Consider the following 23,877-nt stretch of genomic DNA (forward strand, 5'->3'; position numbering starts at 1 on the left):
GAGTCCTTGGGTCCTTCGGTGTACGCCGGCTCTGAGGATCTACCGACGGCCGTCGGGATAAACAGCACCACTCCACTTTCTCTTAGTAACCAAGCAACCGTGACAGCCTGCACAGTGGTGGCCAGCAGTCCTCCCTACAGCTGCTATTAGTGGAAACACAAGTTTGAGTTTGAGTTTGAGTTTATTTATTCAGTCGATTAAAATCAACAGACAAAATGCACTGATTGATTGGTCAGTAAGACATGGAGCAGCTGTAGGCTGAAGCCAGAGCTTCTCCCTCTACCCTTTGTACATCAACATATGCATTTACAACATGAAGATACAGAGAAAATAAAAACAAAACAAAACAGGACAGAATTAATATTCTGACTTATATTTGCAAAACAACAGAGAACAATAAAGACAGACAAGCCTGACTTCCAAATTGTACAGTGTGTCATGATACTGCCCTATAGTATAGTCAATAATGTTGGATTTATACATTATTTAAATTTGTAAGTTGAGCTACAGTTTTTTATTCATAGTCAAGATCATTCCAAAGATGTACTCCCAGTATAGATACAATGGCTAGTTGTTGCATGGCTTTTTATAAAGATGCAAAATCCCCTTAGTTCATGCTGGCTCTCTCGGCCTAAACACTCCTGGACACAGCGCTGAAGCAGGTGAAGCTGGTTGTGTGCTTTATACATAATGACAGCTGTTTTGAATTTCACTAGGTCATGTATTTTTAAGATGTTTCATTAAATAAAGAGTGGGTTTGTTGGGTCGTAGCATCCTGCTTTAGGAACAACTCTTATGACTTTCTTATAGAGTAGAAATACTGAGTGTAAATTTGTGACTTGAATAGTCTTCATGTCCCCCCTGTCGGTTCCTCAGTGACACAGTGAGGCTGTGACCTGACCTGCAAAGTGCTGTGAGATAATGTTGTGACTGAGCTGCAGACAGCTGAGGCTGTCACACACTCTGCTTCCCCCTCCATTTACATCAGTCATGTTACACTAACACGATGTATAATTGCATCATGTTAGTGTAAGATAAATGGCACCGACTGTATGAAAGAGACTTCCCAGGTACCACCCATTCATTTACCACAGTGTATTTTATTTTGGCGGGCTGCTTCCCGGTTGTCGTTTGGAGCGAGTGGAGTGACTGTGGCGTGGGGTGATGGTGAGTGTGTGTAACAGCACAGAGCTGACTGTGAGTGTGTCCTTTCAGGTACGGAGCCGTGTCAGCTGGGATGTTCTGCGGCCTCACCACTCTGTCCCAGCAGCTGGAGAGCGAGGGCGTGGTCGACATCTATCAGGTGGCTAAGATGGTCAATCTCATGAGGCCGGGAGTCTTCACTGATATAGTAAGTTTACATATATGTGCAGGACAAACAGGAGGAATTTGGCAACAGTATTTTAACTATTTCCAATATTTAAAGCTACATTGATCCCATAGTTTCATATGAACAATGGATCAAATGATTACAAATATATGTCAAATGAATCACACCTCTACCGCTCCCTCCTTTAGGACTTTCAGATCATTGTCTTTCTCCTCAGGCAATGCAGGTGCATCTCAATAAATGAGAATACAACTGTCAGGTCAGCAGTCTTCTCCATGATAGTGGAGCTACTGAACCAGACTAAGAGACCATTTAAAGGAGACATATTATGCCCCCTTTCCACAAATTAAAATAGTCCCCAGGTGTCTTAAAGACATTTCTATGACATAATTTGGTCAAAACGCCTGAAGGATCAAACATCACAGCTCTTTTCATCCTCTCAAACAGCCCTGTTCAGAACGGCTGGTTTCAGAGCCTGTCCCTTTAAATGCAAATCAGCCACTGCTTGCCCCGCCCTGGTTATGCAAATCTGAAAGTTAGTTACATCACTAGAGGACAACTGAGGGAACAGTTCATAAAACCACATGGATTTCAACCTAAGGGGCCTAAAAATTTACAGATTTTTTTTTTGTCAATTCTCGCATTTGGGTTTTCATTAAATGTAAGCCGTAATCATTACAATTAAAATAATTAAGACCTGAAATTTTTCAGTCTGTGTGTAATGAATCTATATAATCTATGAATTTTACTATTGGAATTGAACTACTGCAATAAATTCAAAATTCATGATGTTTCATTAAGTCACATTTAAAGCTACAATCAATATGTCTACTGTCAACCGGGGGCATCAAATACAAAACAATTCACAAAAACCTGACTTCCCTTGGAGTTGTTTTCTACTCGTACTGTACAAGTAGATGAGCTCCACTCCGCTCTGTTTTGGTGTCCACTAAAGTAGAGACCAGTCAGTGGAACACCAGGTTTTAGTGTAGTGGGTTTTAATAAGCCTTCACTGCTGCAGAGGACTGGTGAGAGCGGTTCAGGAGGAACCATGCACGTTGCTATTAGACCCAAACTGTCAGTTATAAAAGGCCCCTGTAGTAATAAAGGTTTTATTTTCACATGAATGAAAAAGATATACCGGTACTGATGATTGCATCATATCATAGTGTGTCATTTTTATTTTTGTGTTTTTTTTTTTTTTACTAATCTTTCACAGTCTTTTATAGTTTTACAGTATAGCATGAGTGATCTGTGGTGGTAACATATTGTGTGTTTCCGTGCACAGGAGCAGTACCAGTACCTTTACAAAGCCATGCTCAGCCTGGTCGGGAACAAGGAGTGTGGCCTGAGCCCCATGCACATGGACACTAATGGAGTGGTGGTGATTACAGACGAGTCGGACCCTGCAGAGAGCCTGGAGTCGCTCGTCTGAGGACATTCTTATGGGCACTTAGTTTGTAAAAATCCGCGAACTTTTCTGAGGCCTTTTTTGCCAGACTATTGATTAAATGAATAACCTTATTACTTTTTATACTGATAAATGTTTTTTGATATTTATGTTTTTGCCCTTTATTTCTTGTCTTAAATGTTATCCTGCTGAGCGTTTGCACCTGTTTAAGTTGACGTGGGGAAGAAGCAGCTCTGTCCAGTTTGCACTATCCTATCAGTGTTACTGCCTAAAAATCCAGCGAGTTGAATCCTGGCGACATGACAAGACTGGGACCTTTGGACCGCAATGGAGACCAACCTGCAGCATGAAGACCAGGATGAGTGGAGGCCGTCGGCCTCTACGACAGTGTCTCAAGATCAAACACGGAATCACAACGTAGCCCAGCATGCATTATGTCACTTTGTCACCTCGATCAAACAAACTGTTTTCAGGCTTCGCTCCACATGCGTGAAGCTGTTTTTCACACGTGAAGAGACTCTTACCTGCCTAATATTCATATATTGTCCAAATATTTCACTGCTGTCTTGTATAATGTACTTATGGCTTATTTTGTTAAAGTGTGTTACAACATCTAATGTGAACATATATTGCTTTTTACAGGGATTTATATTGTTATATATTGTTATATTGTTTTTATATATATGTATATGTATATATACATATACATATATGTATATGTATGTATATATATACTTTTTTTCTTTATTTTATTTTATTTTTTAGTACTTTTGTCCACTGGCTTGCTCGAGCTTCATCTTGTCCTGACACAGCTCCATACATGTTATTGTGTTCCGCTTTTCTAACCTCAGCTATCAAAGCTCAACTGATGTTAACACATGTAATTATAAGTATCTATTGACACAATGCAGTGCCTACAAAAAGTATTTGACCCACACACAAAGTTTTTCATGTTTTGTTGTGCAGCATTGAATCACAGTGGAAGTGATCTGGATCTGTTGTTATTTATTTTTTGACACTGATTTAACAGGAAAAAAACAAAAGAAAAAAAATTCTGTCAGAGTGAAGACAAATATCACAAATAGATGGAAATGAACAGTGCAGAACTGATTGTGCAAGTATTCACTGTCCATGAGACCATTAGTATGATTACCTTCAGTCTTTGTAGATCAGACTGTAGCAACATTTGGACACTGCATCTCTCTCTCTCTCGTGTCGCACTATGGTCGTGCAGCAGCAGGGCTCAAGTCCTGTTCCTGATGCAGGACCAGACTGAGGTCTGAGCTCCAATCCTGTCACCCAAGACATTCAATTTGTTGTTGTTTTTATAAAAAAAGAAAGAAAAAAAAACACCACTGCATAGTTTTCGGCTTGATATTTGTCTGGACAATAAAACTTGCAGTTATCCCAGAGATTGCAGCAGGATTCTTTGTACACATGTATTTATATTTTAGTGGATTTTCTTGCGTTGGCGCCTCATCCTCACCAGGCTGCATGGTTTCCATGGTGTGTTTCTTCTCCTCATTTGTGAGGGGTTTGCTCAGTCAAACCTCCCACCTCATGACAGCTTTCCTCTGCTTTCACCTGAGCTTTGTAACTATTGACCAAATATGTGACACTGTTTGTGACCCGTCAGCTGCGTCATGCCTCCTGCTGTAAATCAGCCATGAAGCTCTGCAGCTCCGTCTTGGAGGCCTCACTAGTGCTTTCTCTCTTCTCCCTTTGAGGATAATAGATGTGTGCCATGCTTTTTTCTGTTGTTGTGATCATTTTAGAAATATTCAGTGCCTTGGAAATTATCTTAATTCCTCTCTTTATCGGTATTTTCAGTAAACATGTCACAGATTTATTCACACACATCTCTCTGCCTTCATTAAGAAAAGAAAAAGTATCCAAATGACATCCCCTGTGATTCAAAATTGCTACCCATGCTGAAACATGACAGTCCAAATGGTATAGGGGCTACTGTACTTTTTATAGGCAGTGTAGTTTCTTTTTCTTCTTCTTTTTTGGTGGCTTAATGCTTTATTTGTAACCAAAGATGTGGTTCCAGTTTGTAACATGTGAGTGGTTTTGTCCTGAGATCTATTTAATCAACAAGAATTTAAGATTCAAATTGTTCAATCTTGCAGATTTCCAGTGTCGACGGTGTGAATTGAACCAGATCTGAGCATGTTTCTGTTCTCGCCTCAGGAACTCACCTCACAGCAGATAATCAGTACATGGCGCGTTCCTCACACTTGGATAACATGAAAAACTGATATTATTTAGGCTGATATTCTGTCTCTGCACTATTTTGTGATTATTAATTATAAGCCCTTTTCAACCATGAACATCCCTCTCCTCCTCCTAACTGATTTATGTATCTCCATAGTGTGTATTTTATGATGAAACCTTTTTTTTCTTTGCTGATAACATCCACTTCTCTGCTAAAGGGGAGTTTATTAAATCCAGTGAAAACTCTCCAACATTTGGAGAAAAGTCCAGATGACTTAACACTCAGCCCTGCAACAAAACGTGTGCTTTGCAGCAACTGCAGTTAAGTTTGATTTCCTTTTTATTATTTTTGGTCTGAACGCCAGCGTCCTCTCTGTTTGATATTTCTATACACTCATTTAAAAAAAAAAAAAAAAAAAAAAACACGAGTGCTGTTGCTTCAAAAACAAAATGACTTTAACCTTTGTGACCATAGACGTTTGTATTTTCATACAAAGATCTGACTTGTGTAGTGGCCCTGTGACAGATTGTACTTTATTCAGATCACCACTGCTAAATACCCCGACAGCCACAGCTACACCTGCCTCTGAGAGGTTCCATGCTGGTGTTTACACCACTTTTTCATCATACTTCAGTGGTCCAGAGGATGCAGTATGTCCTCGAGTGGATTTCAGCCAGAGTGGTGGTAGAGTTTGATTTGTAACTTAAATAAATGATGAACTAGTTTTGTCCTTCATATCACATGCTTATATGATAGTATCATAGCCATATATCCCTATGATACTGTTATATATCATATTATAGTGTCATAGTGTTATTTAATAGGTAAACTGTATTGCTATACGTTAAATAAAGTCTGGGTTTGGGTGCACAGCATCCTTGTATTACATGCAACCGCTGTCTGTTTTTTTGTTTTTTAATGTTCAAGTAGCTACTTCCTCCTGTCGCCCCCTGCTGTCAGCACGGGAATACACAACACTGACAGAGGGAAGATTCAGATCCAGATCCATCTTGCTTAAACATCAGCAACAAACTACACCAAAAGTATCAAAAGTGAAATATATTATTGTGTAGACCGGTTCATGCTGGATTGACACACAGAGGAAAATAGCATTTTAACTGTGGCTCATCTTGATTGTAAGCTGTTATCTCTTAGCAACACGACCACAGATGTTCAGGGAAAATATCACTACATCATTTTCATATTGATGGAAAAAAGAAAAGAAAAGTGATGATTTCCAGTCAAATTCTTGAGTTTGAAGAAAAATGTCATTCTCTCTCATTAAAGTTGATAATTTAATGTTTATTTGCTATGGCATGAAATCCTCAGGCTGTTAACCACACATGAATGTGTGTATGTGTCATTGACATTACATGCTGGGCTAGGAAGTAACACATGTTCCTGAAGAACAACACATGAGTAAAGGTACTTGAGCTCCTTCCCACCGGTACAGACACTTGATGTACAGTTGAGTGTAAACACGACAGGATGATGCACATGTACAATAATTTTTATTTCGAGGCCACAGCTCTTGCATATTACAACTGTTGGCTTTCATAAGGCAAAAGCAAGAATGAATCCACCAGCTAATTCACACAGAAAACAGAAAGCGTTGGGGAGGGTGGGAACCCACAGGCATGCAGCGATGGCTCAGAATGCAATGTACAGCATTTTATATTTATATATATATTTATATAATATATACAAAACAACAGTGAGACCCAAACAAATGCCAGACATCTCATTCTACACAATTACAGAACAAAGACAGACCAACTTTTTTTTTTCAATAAAAAAAAATATTTTTGCTCTTTTCTCTGTAAAAGTGCAACTCAATTAAAATAGAACCTGTTTCAAGGCCTTTTAATGTTGAAATAAAAATAGAATCTCCCGAGTTATCAAAATGGAGCTATGAGAATATTGCATCTCTAGAATACCCACTTGTTGTTCAAGATTTCTGTTGAACCATGTCTAATTAGTAATTGAGATGAGATCACATAGCATTGACACATGATAAAAATGCAGGTCTAGACTTACTGTTGATGTTAATAACAGTGACTAGACGACAGTTTATCTGGAACAGCCGTAAACAAATACAGAGGTTTATTTTCAGTTTGAAGCAGTTGGCATTCACTTAGAAACGGACAAGACAAAGAAAAGGGTCCACACACTCATCATCACAACAATGTACCATTAATGAATGTAGAATACGACAAAGAAGCGCCATATAGGTTTGCATTGGACAGGGACACACCTATTAATCTCACTCAACATTGTCAAACAAATGGTTCTCCATATTGCTTAGTAACACATAGAAATGAATTTAGAAATGAATGAAACAAAGATAGGTGCTATCTTTATCATGACACAGCTAAACTGCCAATCATGGTTATTTTTTAACATTTTTATTTTGATTTTCCTCAGTATAAGTACTATTTTTATAGTTAATAGTTCCTTCATAGGCATTTCGAGCTGACGAAGAGGTCCTAGAGTGGCTATCTGAGTTGGTACATGCATCGGTAACCAGGCTAAAGTCAAAAGTGTTTAAGGGGAGGGGTGGGGGTCGGGGGATGGGTCAGAGTGAGGAGGTTCAGGGAGGGCGGGGCTGGAGTGTCAGTGCACGGGCTCTAGTCGTCCTCTTCATCCTCCTCGTCGCTGTCCTTCATGGAGATGCCCTGCATGCCTCCTTCCCTCACCGAGGCCGTGGCCTCCTCCAAAGTCAGACGGTTGCGCACCGTGTCGTACATCTTGCTGTTGAGGGTGGAGTCGAGGACGCCCTGCAGGCGGAAGTCCCGGTACTTTTTCTGCAAATTGGGGGTGGGGAGGGCAAGAGATGCATCAGTCAAAGATACTATTCTACTACTAAGACGGCCCATTACAAGCTTAGCCAATATACACTTTTTTTTCCTATACATAATTTTCACCTTTGTCGTGTTCTTGTTGTTGTTAATGTTATTGTTGCTACTGTTTATTGTTTCGTTATTGTTGCTGTTTTTGCTTGTTGCTGTTATTTTTTGTATTCCTTTTTGGTTAAATTTCGCATGTATACCATGATCATATTTAGTTGTTTATAACAAAGGATTTGTATCAATGATTTTGATTTTTGTGAAATAAAATACATAATATATATATAAATAAAAAAAAATATATATATACACTTCCTGTCTCCTTAGTGGACATAGTCCCCCGTACCCCCACCTTGTTTCTACGGTGATGCTGCGTTGGAGACAGCTCCAAACTCATGTAGGAGCTCCCGCTCAGGGAAGTTGGAGGAAAAATCTACCCAGACTTCCCCGACAATCCGTTGTCTGACGTTACACAACAATCTGGACCCGCGCAGAACCACACCCTCAATGGTAAATCACTGATTAAAATGCCAAAATATACCTCAACTCTCAGTACTTTCAAATCCACACTCAAAACATTTATCTTCGCAGTCTCTTATCTATAGTTTAGTCTCTGGTCACCAACACATATTTAAGTTTGCATCTGTGCAGTCTTGTTTTTATTTGTACCAGTATTGCTCATTTAAGTTATATTTCTGTATTTGCTATTTGTTTTGTTATTTTCATCTGTGTATTTTAGCTGTGAAGCATATTGAGCTGCCTCTGGCAGGAAATGTGCTTTATAATGTCTTCCTCTTAAATGTCAGTTTTTCCGATTGCAGTGAAGAGTGAAACCGGACCGAATGGACTGCTGTGATTGAACACCACCAGAGGAGATCTGTGCCAGATCTCATGAGTGTGTGTTGTTGAGACAGAGACAAAGTTAATTTTCTCTTTATTTGTCTGTCTGAAATTTGCCATTTTAGCGTCAGAATGTTCAGAAGATTAGAAATGAGTCCAACATTAACTTTGGTGACTGTGGGGTGAAATAATCGACCATGTTCTGTGTTCATGTTCACTTCTCCCATTGGAGTCAATAGACTCAAGACCTGCTGCTGCTGGTGGTCTCCTATAGGGGCGGGGTAGAGGCGACATCCACACGACAGATTCAGGAGACCGACTGGTAGTGCAGCGTCTTGTTTCTAAACCCTCTTTACGTCAGTGCAGTGTGGACACGTGTGAGTTGTGAGCGCCGTGTGGAGCTGCTGGTGTCTCCTGTCTCACCTTTGTGATCCTGATGAGGATCTTGAGCTGGTAGACGTGGAGCTGCTGATCCATGCGTTCAGTGAGCCAGGTCCCCAGCAGGTTCATGGTGGCAGTGTACCATTGCTGAAACACATAAACACAACACTCTCCAGCAAAACACACACTCACACACATACTCAAGACATCATAACATAGAACTAACCTTTAAGACACACGTGGACCTCTACACCTAAACACCGACAGCATATGACAGCAACATTAACATTCACACAGTCCAGTGTGTGTTTCACCATCACCTTCGTAAAACCCGGCGCGCTGTGTTTTGTTTTCCGTTCATTCCAACCTGTGTGTTCAGTTAGTGAGGAGAGATGTCCATAGTCTAACCCACTTCACAAGAGGACAGTCTTGCATTTCATGAGTCCCAGTCAGAGGTCAATGCAAGTTACCAGGCTGTGGTGATGTCCGAATGAAGTCGTGGTCAAAATAAATAAATCTTAACAGCTACAAAAGAATCACAAGTCACAGAGTGCTGCGCTTGTTCCAACTGGTTCTCTTTTCCTCTATCATGCAACTTTAGTGTCATTTCAGAAACAACAATAGAACTTCTACTACTCAAGATTTCTGTCTGGTTTAAAGCCCCTGAAAACCCAGTTACACATCTTACAGATTCGACTTGATTACATTTAAAGGAGACATATTATGCCCCCCCAGGTGTCTTAAAGAGATGTCTGTGACAGCTCACCTCAAAACAGCCCTGTTCAGAGCAGCTGGTTTCAGTGCCTGTCCCTTTAAATGCAAATGAACCACTGCTTGCCCTGCCCCCTCTACCAGTACCAGGTAGAGGTGGGATTATGCAAATTCGAATCCTAGTTACATCACTGGAAGACAACTGAAGGAACAGCTCGTAAAAACACGTGGATTTCAATCTAGGGAGCCTGAACATTACAGATTGTTTTGTCAATTCTCACATTTTTGGGGCCAGAAGGAAAGGCAAACAAAACACATGTTAAAGAGCCTTCATAAAGTGATATTTCCATAATATGTCCCCTTTAAACACTGATGAGGCGAAAGAAAAACTAGAAGGCCAGAGCATTACCGTATTTGTCCAGTTCAAACCAGACAGAGGACAGACGGAGGTGTTGTGAAAGGGAAACTCTCTCATCTATATGGTTCATATGAACATGGTCATCTTATCTTATCTTAGCAAAGACTCTACTCAAATACTACATTTGAATGGTTCTGGTGTACTGTACCTTTACATTAATTTTCTGGTTCTCTATATATTACCTCAATACAAGGCAACTATTTGACTTATATACTATATCTATAATATTAGGCTATTTCTCACACTTACATGTGATCATCTTGACACCTTGCCTTTTATTTAATTATTTGATTTAATTACCCAACAGTTTAACAAGGTCTAACAAGGTTTAACAAAGACAATGTTTGTCGCCACACAGTACTATGTGCTACTATGCTGTGCCGAAAGCAAATTCTGACGACTTGTTGTGCAGTCCTTAATAAATGAAATAATAATAAATAAGTGTAGTCGGGCTGCTCGGGCTGCATTACTGACCATAAGAAGCTGTAGGAGGAAACAGGTTTTCAGGGCCTTTAAATCCATCAGACAGTGAGTCACCTGCTAATAATTATGTATAACCCACTCCCCAAGATACCTCTGAATTAAATATGACCAATGTTCTTAAATCACTGTTGGTGACACAATGACAAATTTAACCTAATTAAGTTCATCTACGACCTATTAAACTGAGTCATGAGGCCGTTGATCTGGCCTTATGGTTTGTTTCAGTAAATGCTCCCAACTCACACACACACAATCACACACTCACGACGAGTTTGACATCAACACAAGCAGCATTCGTCGCTCTCCGAAGAGCTGAAAAGAGGCATTTTAGAGTCATTTACTCAGAGCACCGACACTGCTGCCACTCCACGAAAATAATAAAACAGGGGGAAGTCGCAGTGTTGACAGATTTATCTGTTTTGAACTGTAATTACCCTTTGAGATCCTAAAAAAAGTCCTAGTCAATATTTTGTAAATGGTGCATTGCCCATCAATCACTAAAGGCAATTACTTTGCCTTTATTCATAATTTATTCAAGTGGAAAACCCAAGTTGCATTTAAAATACCCTACGCTGGTTTTAGAGAAAACGACCATGGGGAATTTAAATTATAGCTCTGACACAAGTTCATTAGCAAAAGAAAAATAGAATGAGAGTGAGTAAATGGTTAGCAGGCAGGGAGCAGCGGTGCTATTTTCTTGTACTTTCTCTCTGCTTTGATTTGAGCTGTAGTTTCACCAGACTGTGTATTTAAGTTTAAAGTGACAAGAGAACAGCACCCAAGTCTAAGAGAAACAGTCGCCGTACCACCGATATCAAGAAAATAAGTCAACTTTAACAATGTGAGTAGGCAGGAATGCAAGGGGAAGTTTATGAGGCCCGAATTAGAAAGCGTGAGGATTTCATCTGTTTGGTTGCTGAGGCTCAGGCTTTGGTTTATTTTGATCTGGATCAGCTGAGATGGTTGAGAGGTTAAAGACTTGAGGCCAGATATGCAGATGCCTGTCCACTTCACAGTCGAGTTGAGCGTGCAGTGCATGCAGACCTCGTGGGTGGGTGGCAGAGTACGTGCTAAGGAAGGCTGCTCTATGTGCAAATGAGGCAGAACTCTGAGGAGGAGGGTCATGCTAGAAGATGTACACAGGAAGATTATTTGACTCTAAAATCATGCCAACCAACATAATGTGATAAAACAACGCAACACAACACTAGAGATAAGTGCCACTTTTTTTTTCTTCTTCTTTTTTTTTTTTTGAAGAGAGGAGGCAGCAGGAATGGTGTTAATCAGAAAAGAGGAGATAAAAAGGATTGAAATAAATTAGTGGAAGACAGAGAGATAAAGTAGAGCCTAGGCAACATCTAGAAATATTCTCCACATGCATGCAAATAGATGGATGAATGGATGGATGGATGGATGGAAATGCATTAAAATGAAAGAAAAGAACATTGACATCCTTGAACTAAAGTATAGTTTGAGATGCTAAAACTGAAACAGTAACAGCTGGAGGGATCTTTCATTTAACATGACAGTGCTGAATAGGACTTCAGTGCAACTTTGGGGCCACACAGGGGACACGGAGGGAGGGGGGAGGAGGGGGAGGGGGAGGGGGCTCCACAGTAGAAAAGACTGACGACACAGGAGGAGACAGGGGAGCCGGTGTGGACCTCAAAGACAAAAAGCAGACCCACTTCACTTCACAGCATCATTCCTCACTCCCAGACCCACAACGACAAAAAAGAAAGAAATACAGAAATATTAAAAAATAAAATAAAATAAAAATCAGATTCATCCGGCACAGATGCTCTTCCGCTTCTACAGCCAACAGAAAAATAGAAAAAAACAAAACCAAAGGGGAGGGGGGGGGGGTGGACTTCTCAGTGTGTCTCAGACAGAAAAGACTTCACGTCACTGCTTCACAGGATCTGTCGAGCACACAAAGCCATCACACACCTGCAGAGACACAGGTCCATACAAATAGTTTCTGAATGACATGAAGCACACATCACAGCATTATGTGTCGCTCAAATCACATATGGGGGGGTTGGGGGGGGGGGACACATTATTGCCAATGTATCCCGTTAGGATTATGTTTTTGTAAGACAGTGCTCTCTTCACCCTCGGACACACTGGTTCCCAACCTCGCGACATTAACGGACCCGGAGCCCGCGGCGATTGGTGCTCCGCTGTGAACTGTGAATGCTTTCGCCACGGTGACGTTTCCTCCTCTCTCACTGCTTCGTTTTCAGAGATTTAAAGAATTCAGCCAGTTGCACCAGCTACTGTATGTTTAGGTTTATGTAAGGGAGCACCACTAGCACTGATTTCTATTTACATGTTGGTTGTGACCAATTTTAATTCCAGCACTTGTGGCGTCAGCCTTGATTAGAATCAACACTGAAAAGCTTGACTGGTTTTAAGTGACCAAATCGTCTTCTCAAATATCAAAATCAAACGCCATCTTGACAGAAAGATTCAGACACATGACTAAAATCCATCATCTACTAAATGTCACAATGTCAATTAGCAAACGGTGAGCTTTCATATCAAACTGATTTACATTTGCTACCAGTGATGTCACAAGACAGATAAAAGGGACTTTTGTTATTAATATTTATTAGTGTGAAGTAACTTGACCTTCAAGAAAACTGACTGAAACAGCTGTGGTGATCAGATAATTGGACAATTTGTTTTAAAGGAGACATATGATGCCCCCTTTCCACAAATTAAAATAGTTCACAGGTGTCTGTGACATGCTTTGGTCAAAATACGCCAAGGATCAAACATCACAGCACTTTTCATCCTCTCAAAACTGCCCTGTTCAGAACGGCTGGTTTCAGTGCCTGTCCCTTTAAATGCAAATGAACCACTGCTTGCCCCCCTTCTACCGGTCCTAGGTAGGGGTGGGGTTATGCAAATTCGAAACCTAGTTACATCACTAGAGGACAACCGAGGGAACAACTCGTGAAACCACATGGATTTCAACCTCGGGATCTGTGTCATTTCAGAAAATCTGTCATGGATCTAGTTTCGTAAACCTTTTTCTTGTCTGACTTTAGAATAAAGAATTTGGAATAAAGAGTAAATGTTTTGGAGCGTTGGTGGAACAGAGCTTTAGATATTTTAATGATTTTAAATGTCAGTTGTTTATAGACCAACAACTGATCATTTCATCTAGAAATAACTTGTACTGATTAATAATTGGAATAATTGTTGGTTACATACCCAGTTGATTAATGAGGTGCGGACAAAAAGTGAAGCATTGTTTGTTAGCTAGTTTACACATGATCACACACACACACACACACACACACTTACTCTCTGCTCTAATTTAACACACTCTTGTCTTCATTTCTGTAATATCTTAGTAACATTCTTCTGTCTCATTTTATTTGAAAAATTTCAAACATGTAAGCTTACTAGAAAACTACCACTTGTGGTGGTGCAACAAGCTGCAAGGCATTTCACACGAAAAACGCAAAACTAATAGGGAAAATCAGTGTTATTTAGAGTAGCAGAAATATTGGTTTTTATTTTGAGAGATTTATCTAGTGATCTCTTAGTGAGGCCTTGAAGCCCAGGTTGGGAACCACTGCTCTGATTGGTCAAGGGTATGTGACATGTCAGCCTCTGAGTTTGACATCATGATGTCTGCCTGGCCCATCCAGCAGTGTGTCTTACACCCAGCATTTTCAGCTCACATAGAAAAACTGCTGGGGTGCTGCGTGTGGACTGGACCAAGGGCTGAGTGTCATTTCATCAAGAGGCCGACATGCTCCGTGTGGAAAGTATCTGAGCCCAGCTACAAGTAGAAGTCAGTGTGCTGACAGATGATCACTATGGATAGTACTGTTCTTTCCAGAGAGCACTGCTTCAGATAATCCTTTTTTTTTTTTTTTGAGGATGCTTTTATGGACTCTTTGTAAATAAAAGTTTCCTTTTTTTAACACACAAAGGCCCAAAAGCACTGTGGCAATGCACACCAGAATGCAGAGGGCAGCAGCTAAGGTTCAGAGAGAAGAAAGACAGGAAGAAAGAGAAAAGTCAAGAGGGGTAGAGGATCGGAAAAGCCTCTTCTCCCAGGCTGAAATACATTTCCTGGTCTCAAAATGGGACTTATCCCTCCCGCCCTGTTGTTTTGCCACATTTAGGAAGGCCCCTCCCTTCTTGTGAGGAGGAGACGGCATCTTACTTACATCAAATAACCTTTCTATATACACCTCCTCATTGACCTTATCACGAAGCATATCCTGAGAGTGGCGCACAAAGGTCACATAGCCGTCGGCCACGTCCATGCCAGGTTTCTGGGAAAACAGAAACAGAATGCGGTTAGGACTAAACACCGGCTGTGTCACAAATTACTGTGATCAAAGACGGCAGAGAAGAAACACAGAGAGCTTCATTAAAATTCATAGGATTTCCTTCAACTGTATTAACTATTAAAGACACACACATTCATGAGGCGTAGGATGTTATTAGACTTACTGGTACATCCACATATTTTGAGGCAGCTTTCACCTGAAATCAGAACAAAATTGTGAAACAAAGGCACTGGATGAGAAAATCTCAGTTATTATTCATATTGTCAGAGTGGGTGTCTCTCAAACAGTTTTGATACCCAAACTGACTAAATGAAAATAAAAAATGTCAAATCAAAGAACAAGCAAAGAGCGGTGTGAACCTGAGGAATCATTTAATGCCAGTTTTAGGTGCTTCGGTGCTACACTGGAGCATTTTGGTAGATAATCAACCTTCACCCTTTGGGACCATTGTGCAGATATTACGTACTTTTCATTCTTAATTTTTTTTGATAATTCGACCTCTGCTCATGTATATGGCATGAATTTCGGCAAGATTGTGTATTTTTATTTGATCTTGTTATTTCCAGCTCAGCTCCTACAGTAAGTCTAAAATACACTGTGAACAAACAAGAGTTACACCCGTACTGTTAACTCCTCCTAAAATCCTGGCATTGAAAGGGTTTAAAATCTTTAAAAATCAATGAACATCTGATGTATAAGTGATTGATTGTATGATTAGAACTCAACTTAACTTATGAAAAGCGCGTTTTTTGTGCTTAGCAGTATGAGTGTGAGTATTTGACACTGTACAGAAAACAATAATGCACAAAAATCAGTGTTGCTGCTAATCATTGACCAATCCCAGGCTGTTACAATCCAAAACGTTGAAAATATATATATATATATATTTTTTTTTTTTAACTGAGAACATGGCTGCATCATGACAAACTGGTATTCAAAGGGTTAAAATCTTTGAAAATTAATTAGTATTTGATATCAATAATAAGGTCAGATCGTGAAAATAAAAAGCTGATTGAAAGCTGATTGAAAATATAATAATAATGTAAAATGTATAATGTATAATGTACAGTATAATAACCCGGCCCTGACATGATATGACAGTGATGCAGTGGAGACAGAGAAGCTTCATCTCACCGTGAAGGAGAGGAATGAGGAGAATAGGGTGCCTTCATCGTATCTGGAGATCTTAGCCAACACACCCTCCAGAATGGCCACAAACTGAGAAACAGAAGACGTGAAGACAGAGTTTCAGTTCTGACCTTGTCAGAAGGGTTACACTGTTTTTAAGTTTAAACGTCCTGTTGACAAAGATGCACAGATGTACCTTTGCAACCAGGAGCTGGATCATGTCCTTCACACTTTCCTCAATGAGCTCGTCGATTTGTGAGGCCATCGTTTTCTGCAAAACAAAGATCAGCAATTTCAACCAACAGATTCATGCTGGTGGATGTAAACCACATACATTCTCACCTTTTAACATGTGGTCAATGTCCTATTCATAGTTTTTACCTCTTGGCCCAACTCCATCGCGCACAATTTCGCTGATTGGTCCTTGGCATCAACCATGACATTGAACATGGTGCATAATGTTGGAGAAATGCGGAAATCTGTGGACTTGCTGCTCTTTGTCAGCTTGTTCTCAAACGCCATCCTGGTGCTGCAATGCAAGTGAAATATTTCTACATAAGATCAGCATACAACATATTTCTCTCTCTGTCATTCGTTCCTCTCGTGCACAGAAACACACACACACACACACCGCTTGACGCAGTTCTCGATCATGTTGCTGGACATGAGCTTGATGCGACTCTCGAGGTGTTTGGCGAACTCCTCCTCGGGCCAGTGCAGGTCCCTGATGAAGGTCTGCAGGGCGTCCAGCTTCCAGAAGAGATCCTCCGATGTCCCGGAGCCGTTACTGCCATTGACCCAAAAACACACACACACACACACAGTTCAGAAGACAAAGATCACAGTGCTGGAGAGAGAGAGAGATGGGGGGGAGGGGGGGTCAAAAGGTGAGAAGGGGGGGTGGGAAGAGGAGGGTTGTTGTGACAGGTGCAGAGGAGGATGCTGTTCCTCTACACCCAAACACACTTCAGTTGTACTCCGACCATATACTGACAGGTCTGTTCAAATGCTCCTGTTTGCTCAGGGGTTTCTGGACAGTCAGTGTATGGGGCGGGGGGACGGGGGGGACGGGCAGGGTTTACTGTAACAAATCAATAACCATGCTGCAGTGTATGATTATTGGCTGGGATGTGAAGTGGCCACATGCAGGTAAAGTCACTGCAGATACAGCAGCTAATCAACACTGTGTCAAGACAAAGGAGGAGGGAATGGAGAAGTGAGGGAGGGCATGTAAAAATTGACTTTTACCAAGTCTGTCTCCCGCTAAAAAAAAATAATAATAAAAAATAAAAAATAAAAAATAATAAAGATCTCCAAATTGATTACCGTCATCACATGCCCTCTCTCAACATCCATGTCCCCTAGCTGGTGGGGCCCCTGGAAGAGTTACTGTACCAACAAACCATGCAGACCTTTGTGGTGCATCCTGAGTAGGCCTGATTGGGAAAGTGCCTCAGGAAATATGTGGATTTAGGAGGAAGGGTGATGAGATGGAGAGGCTCAGGTCTGAACGCCTGAGGCCAAACCTCTTCATCTCATCATCTCCACTCCAACCCACTCTGTTCTGTCCCAGTCAGACTACTGGCAGGTGGTCGAGGTCAGGGACAAACCTCCAGCCATGTAAATATGCTAAAGATGTTTGTGGACAACAACTCAGAGGAGATACATCTTCAGTAGAACGGAGATCTTGACTTGCAAATGTTTTCTAATGGGGACACACTTTTGTTTTGTTTTTCTTTTTTTCTCAAAGTAAATCTCCAAACAGCCTTAGAGCAATATATATATATATTTTTTTGGCCTGTATCTCCATACCTCAGCTCAACAACATGCATGTTGAGACAAATGAGAGTGTATCAGCCTCTCATTTAACAAAGCAGAACCCCATCTACTCTAACACCTCTCAGAGCGCCCTTGGCATGAACATGAACAGTGTTCAACTCTCAAGACAAATGATGCTAAAACTCACTGTTTTGCTTTTTCATTTGGGATATTTGTTTGTGGTTAGACATCTTTTCCTGCATATTTAAAAATATTCAAGTATTTTTTTTCAGGGCATCTTCATACCAAGGCATACTCTGTTTGCTTAATGATTTCTAAAGTAAACTAGTTGAATACACACTCAGAGTCATATATAGCAGCCATCCATGACGGGGTAGAAAAGCTAGGCATTTGTGGAAGGTTAACTGATAGTCCTGCTACTGGCACTGGCAGATTTGGTACTTTGGGAATTTGGAGGTTCACATTTGGTAGATTCACATTGGGCAGATTACTTGTTAAACTCCTGCAGAAAAAGACAGACAAAAAGAAAAAAAGAATCCATAACAGTGGTGTGGGATCTGCAGAAAGCCATGTAACACTCATCATAAAAATAATGTCAAATCAGGTAAAGACAGGAATGCACAGCAGCACACAGATACAAGACAGGAAGTGTCGAAGACGCACATTGTATGAGAAGACCTACAGAGTAAAAAAGACTTGAGGCTGGACTCATGGACACATATTGTACTGAATGCAGTGACAGAGAGAAGCAACACAAACATCTTACACCTTAATAAATCTTACTTACATGTAATATTTGCAGTAAAAAAAAAATCAAAAGCGAAAAGTGTGGAAGGCACAAACAAATAAATTAACACAACAGCAACATAACAGACCGGAGGCCATTTCTATGGCAACACGTCCAAGCACATATTATGAAGGTTAGTTCACAAAACAAAAGAACAGAAATAATATTGGAAATATTAGGCGTTGCCCTGATCCCAATGTGACAGAAAGAGAGAGAGAGTGGTGCGACACATACATTAGTCAAAGACTATTTTCAGAATAAATAACCTATTTGTTTTACAGAAAAAATAGGTCATCCACCCCAAGGCTTTGATCATTCTTTAAGAGTGAACCTACAGGAAGCCTGGGTGAACATTACAGCTGCTCTCACAGACTTCTCAGCCTCCACAGAGTCGCTCTGTCCTCTGAATACAAAGCCTTGCATCACCAACCATCCTACAGTGTAGCTAGAAAGACGGAGGCTCCTTACTTTACAGGCTCCCAGGACTCTCGATCAAAGCCCTTGTGAATTGACTGTGCAATGGAGGACTCCATCAGATCCACATATCTAACCACCAGAGGAGCATACAGATCCTGAAGGTGTTTGTGGAACTTTCCATTGCACAGATGATCTGTGCAGAAAAAAAAAGCGACAGAAACATATTAAAGACATAGTGATACATGAAGCAACTGTAAGAACGAATGTAAGACGAGCAGAAGCTTACAGTCCATCCGGAGGAAGTCGTTGAGCAGCTGGAAAAGAGGGAAGCTGTCCCAGCTCTCGGGGGATTGGATCTCCAGAGCTGCATCCATGTCGATGGCGTACAGGGCCAGGAAGTTTTCTGCATGCTCCACCATGAGGTCTGTCCACCACGCAAACGCCTAGAGACACAGCGGGATGGAGAGGAAGCAGGTGAACATGGTCTCCTGGAAGGAAGGAGGAGCTAATGCGCACGACTGGAGCTTATTGGTCCTTAAAGGAAACACCACCGGGTAGTTCAAAAGGCCGGGAAATAGGCTTGTTCACTTTCTTACCAAGAGTGAGAGAGGACAGGACTGATTACATTTTCAGGTCCGTCTGTTGAATCTTCAGCCGGTACCAGCAGCGAGTTAGCCTAGCTTAGCATAAAGACTGGAAACAGGGGGAACAGCTAGCCTAGTCTCTGTCTAACTCAGTGGTTCCAAACTTTTTTTGGGGTCATAACCCCATTGTGACATCACAAATTTTTGGCGACCCCGCAATCATGTGATCAGCTGTCAATCAAGATATTTTTACATGCTGCATTTTATTTGAACTAGATTTATATTCGAGAAAGTGAAAGTACAGAATGCAGTTGTGTAAGATTGTGTGTGGTGTTTTAATCATAATTTTAAAAAGAATAATAATTAGTTAAAAAATTTAGTTATATTTTATCAATTACTAGACATTTCAGGCGACCCCATTTGAATTCCAGGCGACCCCACATGGGGTGCCGACCCCAAGGTTGAAAAACACTGGTCCAAATCCTTTACAGCTCATTTACTGATGCATTGTAAATTTAAGTCCACACAAAACAACAGACTGGCTCTTTCCACATTCCCAGCCTTTGCGCTAAGACAAACTAATGCTAATGTTTAACAGACAGATACAGAAGGGATATCGATCTTCTCATCTAACGCTCAGCAACAAAGCGAATAAGCCCAATTCCCAGATGTCAAACTAAACCTTTAAGAATGCAGTAGATGTCCTCTGTCTTGTGTTGGGGAATTAGAGACAGTAACATGTTTGATATGGACTCTTGGGTGTTTCTTTCCTAGCATAGTTACACAAAGAGCAAAGGCTGTAGAACTTGTGTGTGTTTATGTGTGTCTGTGTGTGTGTCCCGCCACACACTCTTAGATCGAGTCCACATCTTTTATTGATTAAAGGCTTAAAGGCGGGATCAATTATAAATCCAGTTTATACGTAGCAAAAAGAATCACACAGCAGGGGTTGCATGTTCGTGCCTTGTTATATTCATGACAGTGCCTATTGATTTAAAGAGAAGAGGTGCTTTTCTCATGCAAATGTGGAGCTCCCTGCATGCTCTTCTCTCAAGCTACTAGACGAGGAGGTCCACCATTCACATCACTGACAAACCCAGAGCCCGCTAGATGTGAATGCGAGTCATGCACATCTTCAACTAGGCACACCAAAGACTGCAGCGCACAGCATCTCTTGTGTTGGGAGCGCGTCTGGTCCAATTAGTTAAGTAAGTCTGTGAGATTCAGCAGGGCCTTTTTCCAGCGCCGTCAGGACTTCCTCGCCCTTTGACAGCAGAAGTACAGTAGTTGCTTTGCTGGCAGTCTTGGCTTGGCTTATTTGCTTATCATTCAGACTAAAAAGTTGCCAAGTTCAATAAAAGCTTAATGTTTCCAGATTATGCTGCATGCTTTCGTTTACGCTTTTTTTTGTGAGTTATTTTCCCTTTGGTTGAACCGCCACGATTGGCGATGGCAGCCAGAACCCTTACTTACCTGTATACTTACCTGCCCACTCCCAACATTTAAAAAAAAAAAGAAAAAAAAAGCTTGATAGTTCTAGTGATGACAAACAGGCAGCAAACAAACATCTTCTCCATCACATTCAAGAAGAGGGGAGGGGCTAGTATAACGGACACGGGAAGGTTAAGGATGGTGGTGGGAGGGAGGGTGGGCAGGGGCGTTAAAATGCTTCCAACAGGTGAGGGAGGGAGGGGGGGACTCAAAGGTCGCCAGGCGGAGAGGCCTCCAACCTTTGACAGTGGTAAAGGGACACATACAGGACCCTGGAGCCCTACGGCAGAGCCAGCCTTCAGCCAGACAAACTGGTAGTGCTGTTGTCAGTGCAACCGTGTCAAGGAACCAGTCCTGGGGGGAGGGGGGTGGGGGTAGTACTGATGCTGAGGGGGGAGGAGGAGGGGTAAGGAGACGAGGCATCATCTACTGGACATGCACAGAGCATTAATGGGAGTTTCTCATTCCACTTGACTACATACCTCTTTTCCCTGCTTGGACAGTCACCAATCATATGACAGTGAGAACACAGGAAGATGTACAGAACAGTAATGTATTTTTTTTTAAGGCATTTCTATATCGGGGGTTATAACTAAGAATAGACAGCAGAGAGGGATGGAAGAGGAGAAGCTGGGGGGGAAGTAATGCTTGAACAAGTGCGGACTGTGAAATTAATTGTTGGATGGAAGGGGAAACAAATGTTTATGGTGGATCAAACTTCAAAGGTTCACATGGAGCATACTTTAGGAAATTTACTGGTTCAGCATGCTTGGAGAGAAAGGAAACCTCTTTATGGCCCGATGAACATGCTTTATGGTCACAATTATGTTGCGCAAGCTACAGTGCCTTTTCCTTTTCTTTTTTTTTCTTTAACAAGTTTGCTCTCACTTCTATGCCTGCAAACCCACCCACTTGTACAGTATCTATGAGTTCTATCTCTGCCTAGAAAGGTGCCTCTTGCCATAGTGGCGCACATGCCAAACAGGAGGGTCGTGATGGGGACTGAAGAGGAGAAAGAAATAAAAATACTGTACCGATTGATCTCCAGAACTTGTGACTGCCGCCTGTCAAGCATATTCAGAGAGATACAATAAATCTGCTTTATCTGCATATTCTAAGATCACAATGGATCACCTTCAGATCTACACAACTACACATGCTCATCATGTTCTCCATCAGCTCAGGGATTATAGTGGCAAATAGGATGCAGTGAGGAGGGATTTCATTGAGGTGGAAAGTAATAATATTTATTTAAATACTGTAAAAGAGTACTTGAGTATTTCTTTTCTGTGCTATTTTATGCTTCTACTACAAAGAGTGGTATTGTACTTTTTACTCTAATAGATTGATTTGGCAGCTGTAATTACAAGTTAATGTTAAGAGTCTACATTAAAAACCCATGACAAACTAGAATGTATTGTTACAGTGAACCACAGTCATCTTTTGACTTGTAAATCCTTACAGCCTTCAAATAATCTGGAGCCCAGACTGTTTTTTATTCAAACAAGAGGTGCAACTCTACAATATTCTACAGAAAAAGAATAAAACAAACTATGGGTTTAGTGAGAGGCAAATGATTTTTTTTTTCTCTTTTCTTCCCATCTGTGAAAACAACCCCCGAGAGGCGAGAGAAAAACTGTGAAAGCAGGTGTTCAGACTGTTTTTTCTCATCATCACCTGGAGTCCAAGATAAGATTTTAAGTGAAAATAAAGAAGGAAAACTGAGACTGAGTACAATACGTTAAATCAATACATATAAAAGGAGTCGTACTCCAGTCTCTGAGGTGAATGTAATCCATCCTCCTTCACATCTTGGTTGCTCTTTGCACCGTCTCACCTGCCTACTAAAGGGAGGGAGAAAGGAGAAAACCTTCACTTATACACTTGTAGCCAAAAGAAGGAATCACTATGTAGCTTGTGTTTAGCTCTTGTCAGTGCTTTTTAGTGTTGGGTAGTGGTGCACTTCAGCCTCTTGTGGACAAAATGAGTATTACAAAAAAAAAAAAAACTGTTTCTTATCACCTGCCTTCCAGGGCACATAAAAAAATTGTTCTCACAGATGAAAAACAAAGGAAAATGAAATATTATCCTCTCATAGGAGATCAGTCACTTGCCTTTCAAGACTGCTGTAAAAGTCCAAAAACCAAAATGCACATTTGTGGAGCACTTTGTTTTTTCGTCTTTACCACCCCATTAACCATGTCACAGTTTTGTCTCTCTCACTGATGCATCAGTATTTACAGTCTAATACTCTCATTTAATATTTTCTTTGAAAGGTGAATGTTCACATTTTAAGTAGATTTACTGCAGATCGTTCTACTTCAGTGGGATTGTGAATCCAGGACTTTAATTTGTAACTGTGCATTTTACATTGTTGTGTTGGAACTCTGAATGATCCGAGCCACCTCCGTCTATTTCGTCCTCGAAACAGAAACTTAATCCAACACTGAAGGCATCTGCGTCCTGTTTACCTCCCTGTCCTCTGTTTATACTGGACTTACTGCACATTGCAACACTGGGCAAAAAGCTGTGATCAGAGGAAGGGGCTGTAAGTATTATATCTGTCTAATTTACAGCCTCTGCTCAAACATAGCGCTCTGATTCCATGTAGCCATGGTCTGTCGAACAGCAATTAGAGCTTTCCTAAATTAAATTCGTTGTGAAAGGGGTTTTTTTTTTAGTTACCCATAGATGAAAGCAGCTTTATTTATAGCAGACTGATAATAAGACTAAC

At 40.9% G+C, this 23,877-nt stretch overlaps 2 protein-coding genes across 12 annotated transcripts in view; one reads left to right on the forward strand and one right to left on the reverse strand.

Moving 5' to 3' along the window:
- ca16b (carbonic anhydrase XVI b) overlaps positions 1-5,746 on the forward strand; it is a 134,212-nt gene extending 128,466 nt beyond the window's left edge. Inside the window, exons 28-29 of the mRNA XM_083971974.1 lie at positions 1,216-1,351; positions 2,619-5,746. Coding sequence (XP_083828100.1) covers positions 1,216-1,351; positions 2,619-2,765 — 283 coding nt within the window. The 3' untranslated portion in view covers positions 2,766-5,746. The remainder of the gene's footprint in view (positions 1-1,215; positions 1,352-2,618) is intronic.
- A 1,840-nt stretch (positions 5,747-7,586) lies between these two features.
- The window catches only part of LOC310985773 (calcium-dependent secretion activator 1-like), a gene marked incomplete at both ends in the record, with an annotated part of 71,873 nt that continues 55,582 nt past the window's right edge, over positions 7,587-23,877 (reverse strand). For 4 of the 11 annotated variants that reach the window (XM_083971429.1, XM_083971428.1, XM_083971426.1 and 1 more), the window contains 11 exons: positions 7,587-7,763; positions 9,069-9,173; positions 14,832-14,939; positions 15,121-15,153; positions 16,092-16,175; positions 16,282-16,356; positions 16,467-16,614; positions 16,717-16,872; positions 18,205-18,366; positions 19,120-19,261; positions 19,355-19,511. In XM_083971429.1, coding sequence (XP_083827555.1) covers positions 7,587-7,763; positions 9,069-9,173; positions 14,832-14,939; positions 15,121-15,153; positions 16,092-16,175; positions 16,282-16,356; positions 16,467-16,614; positions 16,717-16,872; positions 18,205-18,366; positions 19,120-19,261; positions 19,355-19,511 — 1,347 coding nt within the window. Of the gene's footprint in view, positions 7,764-9,068; positions 9,174-14,831; positions 14,940-15,120; positions 15,154-16,091; positions 16,176-16,281; positions 16,357-16,466; positions 16,615-16,716; positions 16,873-18,204; positions 18,367-19,119; positions 19,262-19,354; positions 19,512-21,625; positions 21,635-22,177; positions 22,208-23,877 lie in introns of all 11 variants that reach the window. The other 7 variants (XM_083971423.1, XM_083971432.1, XM_083971430.1 and 4 more) reach the window with 3 other exon arrangements.

Source organism: Trachurus trachurus, assembly GCF_905171665.1.
Source record: "Trachurus trachurus genome assembly, chromosome: 5".
Lineage (NCBI taxonomy): Eukaryota > Metazoa > Chordata > Actinopteri > Carangiformes > Carangidae > Trachurus > Trachurus trachurus.